Source organism: Planococcus citri, chromosome 1 (assembly GCF_950023065.1).
Source record: "Planococcus citri chromosome 1, ihPlaCitr1.1, whole genome shotgun sequence".
NCBI lineage: Eukaryota > Metazoa > Arthropoda > Insecta > Hemiptera > Pseudococcidae > Planococcus > Planococcus citri.
Window position 1 is genome coordinate 67,246,391 of NC_088677.1, and position 12,163 is coordinate 67,258,553.

Here is a 12,163-nt window from a genome sequence, read left to right on the forward strand (position 1 = left end):
ATAGAGCAAACAATCAGTTAGTTGAAGAAGTTAAAAAAAGATATAAAGAAGAAAAACCTCTTCACAAACAACTAACTGATATACTAGAGGAACCAGTAAAGTCTGGTACAGGTTTGGAAAACAACGAAAAGGTTTTGCAATTTATAAATAATTCTAAAGATATCAAATTAGCTATGAAGAAAGTAGGAAAAGGATTATATTTGAATCCAGCTTCTCATCGAAAACCTGTTGAAGGTGAGGGGTTATATTTAAATCCGGCTTCTCATCGAAAACCTGTTGAAGGTGCTGGGGTTAATGTGAAAGCAAAAAAAAAAAAGAGGAAGGGAGGTTAATAAAAATTCCTATTAAACCCTTATCCAATATGGAACTAGAATTATATGCAAAGGAATTGTGTATACCTTATTTTAGGGGAGTGTTTATGAAAGATCAACTACCAAAACAAATTGGAAGAAATGAAAGCATGATTATCAATTTAGATGATTCTATTGGACTGGGATCTCATTGGGTTTGTTTTTTCAAGAAAGATGATTATATAATTTATTTTGATTCTTTCGGTGAAAGACCTCCTAGTGAAGTACTAAACTATTTTCAAAAGAATGTATATTATAATGTTGACCAAAAGCAAAATTTCAATCAAGTTATTTGTGGACATCTTTGTTTGAAATTTTTAGCTGAGTTCTAAGTATTTTAAGAGAATTTCTCTTAAAATTACATTTCTCTAATATCCAATGCTACATAAATTTTTTCATCACCAAAATCCAACAGATTACCATCTTGATCTACAATCTGAACTACAATTTCCCTGAAAGAATGTGTATTTATTTCATAGTATAAGTAGTGATATGGGATTATCCAATATTTTTCACCTGTTGGAGCTGACCAGGGGTGGGAGTATATTACACCACCTCCTCCTTCTCCATTTTCATAATTTGTATTCACTAAATTACATTTTACTTGAATAGCAGTAAGAGGAAAAATGTCAATCATTCTATCTGAATGATGTGTTACATCTTTTTCTAAAACCCTTTCACTATAACCCAAAACTCTACAAATAGAGTTGGGTACACTAAAGTCAACTTTTTTACCTTCAGATATTATCTTTACTTTATGAGTATATGGTGTCAAATTCATTTTTAATTTATCTGCTGCACACCTTCTCTCTTTAATTGCTTGTAAGATATCTTCTATTTTGTACTTATCTCCAGGAATGTGAATGTAATGACGACACTCTTTATCTAATAACTTATCTAGATGTAAATCTTCCCTTTTTTGTATTATTGTACTTAGTTTATCAAATTCCTTTGCTTTGATTGTACTCTCTAGATTATCCACATCATAAATTCCTTCTGGAACTGTAATCATCTTCTTTTCATCTTCTGAAAGATCAAATCGTATATTTTTTCTCTCAACATTATATAAAGAGTTGAATTTTTTATCTCTTATAGCGTTGATAATATCCGTAACTTCGTAGGCACCTTCTGGAATATAAATTTCCTCGTGATTTCCTTGATCATCTACAAGATCAAGCCTGTTGTTATGTTTTCTTACATTCATTAAAGAATTAAAGAGACTAAGAATGAGTAAACAAACTCCATAGAGTTTATTAGAACACAGATTAACTCTATTTTTAAATATTGTGTGAATGTAAGAAGATAAAGTTTCTCCTTTACGTTCGCCTATTAAATCAAATCTCATATTTATAATACAAAAAAAAAATCCTAATATAAATGAAGAAAAAACGTATTATAAAAGTAGTTAAAAGTGATATACCTATTGAAATTGAAAATTATGATTACAAGGAGGTGGGTCCACGATATAATAGAAATTTTCCAAATGTAATTCGAGCTGGTATATTTGGTCCATCAGGTTGTGGTAAAACCAATCTTTTAATTCAAATTCTAATGGAAATAAATACATATACCCATATTTATCTTTGCTCAAAAACATCTCATCAAGAAAAATATATTCGATTGAAAAACATAATAGATATTATCAACAGAACATCACCAGAACAGAACATTGGTTTTAGTACTATATTACCTCAAGATTTGAAAGAACCTGAAGAAATGAAACCAAATTCAGTTATAATTTTTGACGATGTTTTGACAGACCCTCAAGATAAAATAGCAAATTTCTATCTGAGAGGAAGACATTACAATATTTCTTGCTTTTATCTAGCTCAATCCTATTCAAAATGTCCAAAACAATGTATAAGAGATAATTTTAATTTACTGGCAATTTTTATGCAAGATCTTAGAAATTCGAGACACATTTACGATAATCATGTCTCGCATTTAGTAACACTTGATGAATACTTGGAAATGTGCAACATTTGTTGGAAAACTAAACATGGTTTTCTGGTAATTGATAAAGATTGTGATAATGTGAATGAAATTTTTAAACAAAGTTTCAAAGGATTTTTTTATATACAATAAATAAATGGAAGAAGCTAAAGAATTACATGCACCTATTAGGAAAAAGTTTTGTAAAAGAAGTATTGTAACCAAAGGTATTGATGATTTATGGGCAGCTGATTTATTAATTATGGACAAATATTCCAAAGAAAATGATGGTTTTAAATATATGCTCAATGTTGAAGATACATTTTCTAAATTTGTATGGATTGAACCTTTGAAGAATAAGTCAGGTAAAGCAGCTACAGATGCTTTTGAAAATATTTTGAAAATCTCAAAAAGAAAACCCAATTTACTTCATGTGGACAAAGGTGGAGAATTTGTAAATCAAACTTTCAAGACAATGCTGAAAAAACACAACATTAAAATGTATCATACCAATAATGAGGAAAAGTCTGCAATAATTGAACGTTTCAACAGAACATTAAATCAAAAGTTGAAAATTTATTTTGAGATGAGGAAGAATTTCAGATGGATCGATATTTTACCTAAAATACTAGAAGAATATAACACAAAAGATGTTCATAGAACTATTGGTATGCCACCTATTAAAGTTGATAAGGATAATGCAGAAGAAATTTTGATGAAATTTAACAAAAATAAACCCAAATGTAAATCGAATCAGAAATTTAAGCAGGGAGATAGAGTTAGAATTTTTGCATATAAAAAAGTTTTTGATAACAAGTACAAGAATAACTGGACTAAAGAAATTTTTGTAGTTGATGAAATATTTCACACAACTCCTGTAACTTATTCTATTAAAGATACTGATGGTGAAGAAATTGAAGGGAAATTCTATAATGAAGAACTTTTAAAATCCAAGTTTTAATAAAAAAATTTTTCCTATTATAAATATGATACAAAATTACATTGAAAGTGAAGACTTTGTAGTCTACAGACCCTCTCCACAAGATGACATAAATAAAGGAAATAGTAAAATTCGTATAAGAACATACAATGAAGATGTCATTACCCATCCACATAGAAGTGGATTACTTGTGAAAGGAATTGTTACAGTGACTAAAAATTCTGACAAGAGTGCTGTAGCAGAACTTGATTTGAAAAAAATATCATTTGTTACTAATCCACTACCACATTTATTTTCAAAAATTGAATATTTGGAATGTGATAAAGTAATAGATTCAGTTGAAGAGCCAGGTGTGGTTACTACTATGAAAGGAATTGTTTCATTTGGTTCTGATTCGATTTACAATGATGGAGGCTGGAATATCTCCTCTCCAAACTCAAATGTTCTGAACAAATCTGGGTATTTTACTTTGTATGATCCTTTAGAAACACTATTTGGTTATCATGAGGATCACAAGGATTATGTATTTCACGTCCCACATGAATTAAGGTTAACAAAAACCCATCTCAATAATTATAATAATATGTTTCAAGTTGATAGTACTTTTGCAAATGAACATACTATTACTATAAAATTTACAGATGTTGCACTAATAATGTCACAGGTAAAATTGAGAAGAGAAATGGAAAACAAATGTCTAAAACAAATACTGGCTTCAAAAGATTTACCACAAATTTTTAGACATTGGGGATATGAGTTTAAAACTGGTATAACAACAAAAAAGTATACATGTGAATATACTTGTGATGGGAATCCAATATTTATTCTTATTGGGATGCAAAAAAATAGAAATGATAACATCAAAGTGGATAATAGTCAATTTGATTTATGTGGCCTTGAAAACGTTCAAGCTGTTCTCAACAATAATGAACATTATCCTAAAACTGAACTAAATATAAATAGTTCAGAAAATGATTATAATAAAATTTATCAAATGTTTAAAAATTTCAAACTAGCTTATTATGGTAATGAAGGGAAACCAATTTGTTCTATAAATGATTATGTCAACAAATATCCCATAATAGCTATTGATTGTACCTGCCAACCTGAAAGCATAAAGGAGAGTACCACAAACGTAAAATTAAAATTTAGATTCAAGGAAGCTCTTTCTGCTGATACAGTAATACACATTGTAACTATTTATAATGTTGTTTCTACTTATAACCCTTTCACAAATAGAGCTGTTGTAAATTAATCTTACATCTTTTATGAAAAAATTTTTCATAAAAAAGTTTTTTATTCACATCATTAAAGTCTGACAATATGAATATTACTTGAGTCTAAGTTACATAAAATATGTTCAATTAAGCCTTTTGAAATATTGCGATTTACTATGTCTTTAAGTTCTTTTGGTAGTTTTTCATTTTCTGAAATTGCGCACTAATTTACTTTGTCTTTGAACTCTATTATGAAATTTTCTGATAAATATTGATACCTTGAAATTCTATACCAATCTACTTTGTCTTTAAATTCTCTTATGAAATCTTAGCATCTCATGCCATGAAATTCCTCTCCAATCTACTTTGTCTTTGAATTCCCTTATGAAATCTTCTGATAGTGCTTGATTTCCTGAAATTTCACTCCAATCAACTTGATCTTTGAATTCTCTTATAAAGTTTTCTGATAGTGTTTGATGTTTTGAAATCCATTTAAAATCTACTTGATCTTTGAACTCTCTTATAAAGTTTTCTGATAGTGCTTGATTTCCTGAAATTTCACTCCAATCTACTTCATCTTTGAATTCTCTTATAAAGTTTTCTGATAGTTTTTGACGCCATGAAATCCTTTCCCAATTTACTTGATCTTTGAATTCTCTTATGAAATACTCAGATAGATCTTGATATCTTGAAATCTTTTTCCAATGTACTTGATCTTTGAATTCTCTTATAAAGTTTTCTGATAGTGTTTGATATTTTGAAATTTCTTCCCAATCTACTTTGTCTTTGAATTCCCTTATGAAATCTTCTGATAGTTTTTGATGAACTGAAATTTCTTCCCAATCAACATAATCTTTTATTAATTCAAGGTGGCTCTTTTCAATAGTGTTCATTATTTATTTTATAATAGAAAGAAAAAAAAAATGTCAATTTGTTTTAATCAAATGCAAAAATTTCTCTTCAATAACAACCTCCACATCTGGTGGGTGCATTAGTTAAAAGAATCAGTTTCTATGATAAAGGTGCTGATGTTTGTGTTGTCACTTTATTAAGTGATAATGTTTTCTTTAACTAGTGGTATAATGGTAATGTTGTGATGAAATTTTTGCATTTGTTTGAAATGTTCAAGTTTTGATGAAATTTTTGCATTTCATTGAAATGTTTAAGTTTTGAAAGAATTTTTGCATTTCATTGAAATGTTCAAGTTTTGATGAAATTTTTGCATTTGTTTGAAATGTTTAAGTATTGCAAAAAATTTTGCATTTCATTTCAATATCTAAGTTTTGTAAATATTTTTGCATTTGATTGAATGAAAAACTATGTGAAGGTTTATGTGAAATTTTTCACATAAGTTTCCACATACTTTTGAATTTAAAAAGTATTGTAAGAATTCTTACTCCAGTGCCAGGAAATACATTTTATATCTACTCCTATACATAGGTACCGTATACGGAAGTTTCAACGCCAAAATTTCGTGTTTTTTTGTAGCCCATTTTGAATGAAATTTCGCACATTTTTTTGCACAGGAACCAATCCTGCATTGATTTGGTTATGTTTCTTGAATTTCTGAAGTTGTTGTTTCATTCTTGAAAATTTTTGGAAAATTGTGTAATAGAATTCAAATTGCAATGGCAAAAGCGTTGAAAAAATTGTTACTTCGAAAAGTAAAATAACTTGGCAAAAAGATAATTTTCATGGTTTCGACATTATAAAATTTTATCATTGGTTTTCAGGAAATTATAATATTTTCGAAAATAGGACTAAAGGCTGGAGCGAAGAGAGGGCAAAGGCTTTCGAAAATTAATAATTTTTCAAAAGTAGGCACGTAAAACATTATTTAGTTTCGATGTGAGAAGTCAATTTTTTTATCCTTCAACTTTGGTCAGACAGAAAAAAGAAAAGGAAAACGATCTAGCGAGGGCGAAAACTGAAAAATTTATAATTCGAAACGTAAAACATCATCATTCTTGAATTCTTGACGATGCAAAAAGTTGGTTTTCATGATTTTAGCACTTTTAGTTTTCAGGACATTATAATATTTTGAAGAATACTCGTATGTATAAAACCCAAGCGAGGCGAGGGCAAAAGCTTTCGAAAATTCAAAAATTCTTCATTTTTTTCCTGGGCATTATTTTTATATTTTCAAAAGGAATCAATTATAGCAAAAATTAGATTGTTTCCAAGTTTTTGGCAAAAATAAGACTTTTTTAAATATTTTTGCAAAAGTTGGCTCTTTCTGGCTGATTTGACTGGAATGCATTGGAGAGACCTTTTTTTTGTGGGAAATTACAAGTACATAAGGTGTCTAGTCTAATGGTCCTGCAAGTCCTGCAAAAGTTCTGCTTTTTTCAAGTTTTTATTTTTTACTTTTAAAATCATTATTCAAATTTTGAAATTTTGAAGTAAAAATAATCAACTTTCATTATCATCACACAAGAAACTATTATTTTTATACCTCTGGAAGTACTAATTTTCAAGAGCTTTTGCCCTCGTTCGCATTTTTTTCCAATTTCAAATTTTTCAAAAAAAAAGTCATCGTTTGAATTTTAAAATTTTGAAGCAAAATAATAAACTTATAAGTAACACATCACACAAAAAACGTGTTTTTCATATACCTCTTAAAATACTAATTTTCGAGTCGAGCTTTTGCCCTCGCTTTGCTCAAGCTTGTTTTCTTTTCGTCTTCAATTTTCAATTTTTCAACAAAAAAAAATCACTATTCAAATTTCAAAATTTTGAAGCACATTTTTTTGAAAAATTGGTACCTATATGGTTTGTTTTTTTCAAAATGTCGTTCAAATTTTTCATCCACTTTTTTTCATTTTTAAAAAAAGTTTTCATTTTGAAAAATGTTTTTCATTTGCTCCATGTTTATTATATCAGCAAGATGCAAGAACTGTAAAGGTGAAAATAAATTTGAAAATTGAAACGATAAAATTATTATATTTTCGATATCCGCTTGCTTGAAAAAAATCTTGGGCCGTTTGAAGACATTAGAAAAGCGAAAATTTTGAATGTTACATTTCGCCTCGCCCACTCCCTCTCCCTCTTGAAAAATCCCAAGTGTTTGAAAAATGTCCTGTTCAAAGTCCTACTAAAGTCCTGCTTCTCTATTTGGAAATTTTGTTCAATTTTTCTACTCTTCAACTTTGGTAAGAGAAAGGAAAAGGAAAATGATCTGACCCGAACAAAGCGAGGGCGAAAGCTTCTGAAAATGTATATGGTAATTCAAGAAGTAAAAACCCATGGTTTTTGATAATTCTTTGACTTTCTCAACTTCCTTCAACTCACCGAATTGAAAATCTCGTTTGAAAATTTTTTGATCGGGGTTTTCTCCCTTCTACTGATTTTATTGTTCAGTTTTTGTTCTTATTTAAAGCAAGTGTTCGGTGTTTTAGTTCCTTTTCGAATTTAATTTAAATTTTGAGGTCGTCTCTCGAAAACTCCGGCACCCTGGATTCACCCTCATCTATGGTGAATTATTATTGTATACCCATCGGTATATTATTATTATACTTATAATTTTCCACTATTTTTAGTTTGAAGCTCGTTCAAGATTCCGATTAGCATTGTTTTGAAAATACTACTTACACTTAATTTAAATCCGTTCACATACGGTTTGGTAACGTTAGCAGATCCACTTTTCATGATGCTGAATAATTTTCATGGAAATTTCGAGTACTCGTATTTTGATTCGCTGGCTCCCTAGATGATTATTTTTCTAACGTATATTATACTATACGAATTAATACAGTATGACCTTTAGGTTAGGGGTATTGTAACAAAAGAGTAATTACGAACGGTGCTCGAAAGAAGGGACCTTTGGGTATACTCGAGATAATTAAAGGTACGAATGAAATCATGTACTGTGTACATCTACCTACGTATTATATTATCCTCGTATGTACTTTCACGTATCGTATACCTTATACTACATATAATAACTAGAACGTAAAAATGAATATATGTATTTATCCGATTACTACTGCTCGTGTTGTGGTACAGAGATGCGGATTTATTAGAAATTTGTCGCCATATATTTTGTAATAGGTAACGTGTACCTCTATAATGTAGGTAAATAATACCAACTCGAATAAGTCTACACGGAATCACCTTCAGTAAAAACCTGAGGCTTGACCGCAAGGCTCGCAGATTACACGGAAGGAAGCTGTAGCTGCCCTGTACTGACCGGAATACTCATTGCGGTGTATTTTTCCACCGAGATTTCCGTTTCTGGGCTACCTTGAAAGAGTAATTTCGAAAATATACGACTACATACGTAAAGTTTCTGGTGCGGTATTCGGGTATATTAAATAAATATTTACATATACGACCAGCAGGCTGCACAATCTATGCAGCGTGAGCAGCAAAGTATTAAAAATATTTCGCGTGCGAATGGCTGGTGGTGAGCGACGTTAGGTGGTAATATTTATAATAAAAATTCTACGAATAGCATCGAGCTGTTGTGTGCGACACATTAAACGTCGTATTTATATACGCGAACACACGTATGAAGCTAGCCAGGTACGAATATTGTACTAGTTCATTGCAAATAAACCCAAATCGAGAGGCTCTATTTATGGTAATGATTTTTGGGTAAATTGTCGAGGGGGTTTTTTTGGACGGTAACTAAAAAAATATACATAGGTATAGGCATCGTGTACATTACCTTACGTCCTAATCGGAATGGCTTATATCGATCTTTTTTGGCGGCGGTTCGTTTGAAATGCGACATTTTTGGAACCATTGTCATTCGTACTATCTACTGTAGGTACATATACTACGAGCCTGTATTATTAAAATGTTCAATTATTAAATGGGCAACGAAGCGGCGGCTCTTAAACAACTGTATCCTGTACTTGTTAGAGAAGAATCCCTGCGCGAAGAATCATCGCTGCTGCTGCTGGCGAACTTGTATGTACTCGTAGTATGTACGTTGGTATTTACATATTATTCGTGCTGGTCGTCTGCGATTTCGCGCACTCGAAGTGATCATTTTTTGACGTTAAAATAATAAATGTCGCGACATCGACACAAGTAAACATGTCGTCGAAAATGGGGAAACTTTTAGGAATGTGGGGCCACTATACAGTATACACGACACCGTACCGAGGCATACGAGTACGCGCGACACTCGCGTCAATTTTTTCGCTCTATCTGTTAAATCAATCGCCAACGACAGATAACATTGTAACTGAAAATTCACCGCTGAGAAGTCGGGGACACGGCGGATCTGTGCTCCTAATTTAATACAGAGTCTAAAAATAAACGATGTATTAGTGTCACCGAGCCGGCTTTAAAGCTTAGGTAAAATTGCTTCGAGAATTTTCAATTAGTTTCAGGGTACCTAAAAATTTTTTAATTTTAGAACGTTAGGTGAGTTATCGGAGCCAGAGGTGGTGGTCTTCGTGCCGAATACGATTAATTTCATCTATACTCGCGCGGATCACGCGGTTGTTTTTTTCTACTCTCCGTTGTCGTCGTCGGCGTGCTGCCGAGTTTGTTGTAGAGTTTTATGTGGTCCTGAGGAATTGGAGAGCAGGAAGCTATTTGATAATGATATTTTTTAAAATCAACTTTCAAAAGGGTTTGCCCTTGCTTTGCTCGAGCTGTTTTGCTTTTTTTTTCAAAATTTCAATGAAGTGCAAACTCTGTTAGAGGTTGTGTGAAATTGATTTGAAAAATCTGTAGTTTTAGAAAGTTTTGCATTTACCTTCTTGGGAGGAGGGGAGGGGTAAATCTTACCTACTTTCCCGAAGAAAATATCTGAAAACAACTGCAGTATGAAATTTCACTTTGAAAGTATGACATCTTGGATTTTTGTAAACACCACCCTGACTTCCTATATATGCTTAAAAAATATCATCCCTAGACAATTGAAAAAGTTGGTCTGAAAAACCTAAAAAAGTTGAGAAAAATTACTTTTTCAAACGAATGGACGCCATGTTACTTACTGCATTTTATTTTGAAAAAAAAAAGTTTTTATTTGTATCGACTACCTTATTCTTCATTTATATTTAAATTTTTTGTCGTTTTTAAAAACTGATTTCTGAACATATGAAGAGTGATATTCCAAAACTCGCTTTGTCCATTTTCACAACTTTTCAGGAGAGAGGAAAAACAGTTTCCCTTTAAACGGGTAAATTGGCTTTTTAGGCGAGTTTAGCACTTTATTTGGGTGGATTTATGATGTAGGAGTGTAGGCATACATTTCATCCACTAAATACTGCTGAAAAAAATTTCAATAAAAATGGACAAAGCGCGTTTTGGAACATTATTTTTTTAAAATTTTTATTGAATTGGCTATTTAGGTGAGTTTAACACCTCATTTTGGTAGGTTGATGATGTAGGAATGTGAGTTAATACTTCATCTACCAGGTACCACTGAAAACCCAACTTTGATAAAAATGGACAAAGCGAGTTTTGGAATATCACTCTTCATATGAGTAAATTACGTTTCAAATGTGTCGGTGTTTAGTAATTTTTATTTCTGTTAAATTTTTGTCAGATAAAGACATAGATATGAACCCTAAACTGGATCGGCTGCTTACATTTAAAATGTACAGGAAAAAGTGAAGCCAAAAAATCAGCCAATCGCAAATCGTGTATTTCTCCGGAGGTGAATGCAAAGATATCTACGGAGGGCGTGGCTTATCTCCGGAGGTGAATAGAATTTTTGCTTCACGAGCTTCCGATCCAGTTTAGGGTTCATATCTATGGATAAAGACATACCGTAAACTGGGGTAACATTGAAGGATTTTTCAGAATTTTTCATGTTTAGAGGTATGAATGGCGGAGGTAGGGGAAATGTGTGTGGTGCTTTTGATAAAGCTACTATGTCAGCACTACGTTTTGGCGTTTACAGAAGTTGTCTATCTTTTTCCTGTCAGGCGCAAAAGCCAAAAAAAGTGCCCTTCAAAGTTACCCAGCATTTGGGGTAACTTTGAAGGCCCCTTGAAATGTGCTTCGCTCTAGGTCAAAAATTATCAAAAACATGAATATTCACTTCTTGGTCACTTTATACGCGTCAAGCACCTACAAAATGATCCATATTCACAATTGAATATATGAAAGAGTGCTCCAAAATGATACTTAATTTGAAATTTTTCTAGTTTTCAGGCGTTTTTCATGCATTTTGGCCAATTTGACCAAATTGTATGATTTTTCAATGATTTTAGAGCAGTTTTTCAAGTTTTCACATCATATTTAACAAGTTTTCAAGCATTTTCATGCATTTTTGGTTAATTTTACTGAAATTTCGTGATTTTTTTATAGCCTTCAAAGTTACCCCAGTTTGAATATCATTTTTTTACACCTCAGGGAAGAACTTTGGCACATGAACAAATGCGCTAATTTGTAGTCAGGAGGTGTACCAACACATCTATAATGTCACTTGACTCATTATTTGAAAATTCAAAATTCCAGACACCAAGCTTTTCACATTAATTAAAATTAATTAAACACCACTTTTTTTCACTTGCTTTTTTATTGGATGCTGGAACCACTAGTTGAAAATGATAAAATAAGAAAAATAACTGCCAAAGTGTACTCTATCCATTCCCGGTGTCAGAATTGCTCCATTCTTCATAGTTCCACCGCCATGGAGCATAACGTGATGAAAAACCGCACCCTTCAATGTTACCCCAGTTTACGGTACCTACCTAAAATATTATTTCAAGTTAGACTTGTGTCAAAATAAAATAATTGGAAATTTTTTGGTCAAA

At 31.5% G+C, this 12,163-nt stretch overlaps 1 protein-coding gene across 1 annotated transcript in view; it reads right to left on the reverse strand.

Moving 5' to 3' along the window:
- LOC135833476 (voltage-dependent L-type calcium channel subunit beta-2-like) overlaps positions 1-9,638 on the reverse strand; it is a 67,396-nt gene extending 57,758 nt beyond the window's left edge. Inside the window, exons 1-2 of the mRNA XM_065347329.1 lie at positions 9,299-9,638; positions 9,109-9,227 (exon numbers count right to left, since the gene is read on the reverse strand). Of these exons, the coding sequence (XP_065203401.1) occupies positions 9,109-9,192 (84 nt within the window). The 5' untranslated portion in view covers positions 9,193-9,227; positions 9,299-9,638. The remainder of the gene's footprint in view (positions 1-9,108; positions 9,228-9,298) is intronic.
- Positions 9,639-12,163: the final 2,525 nt, after the last annotated feature.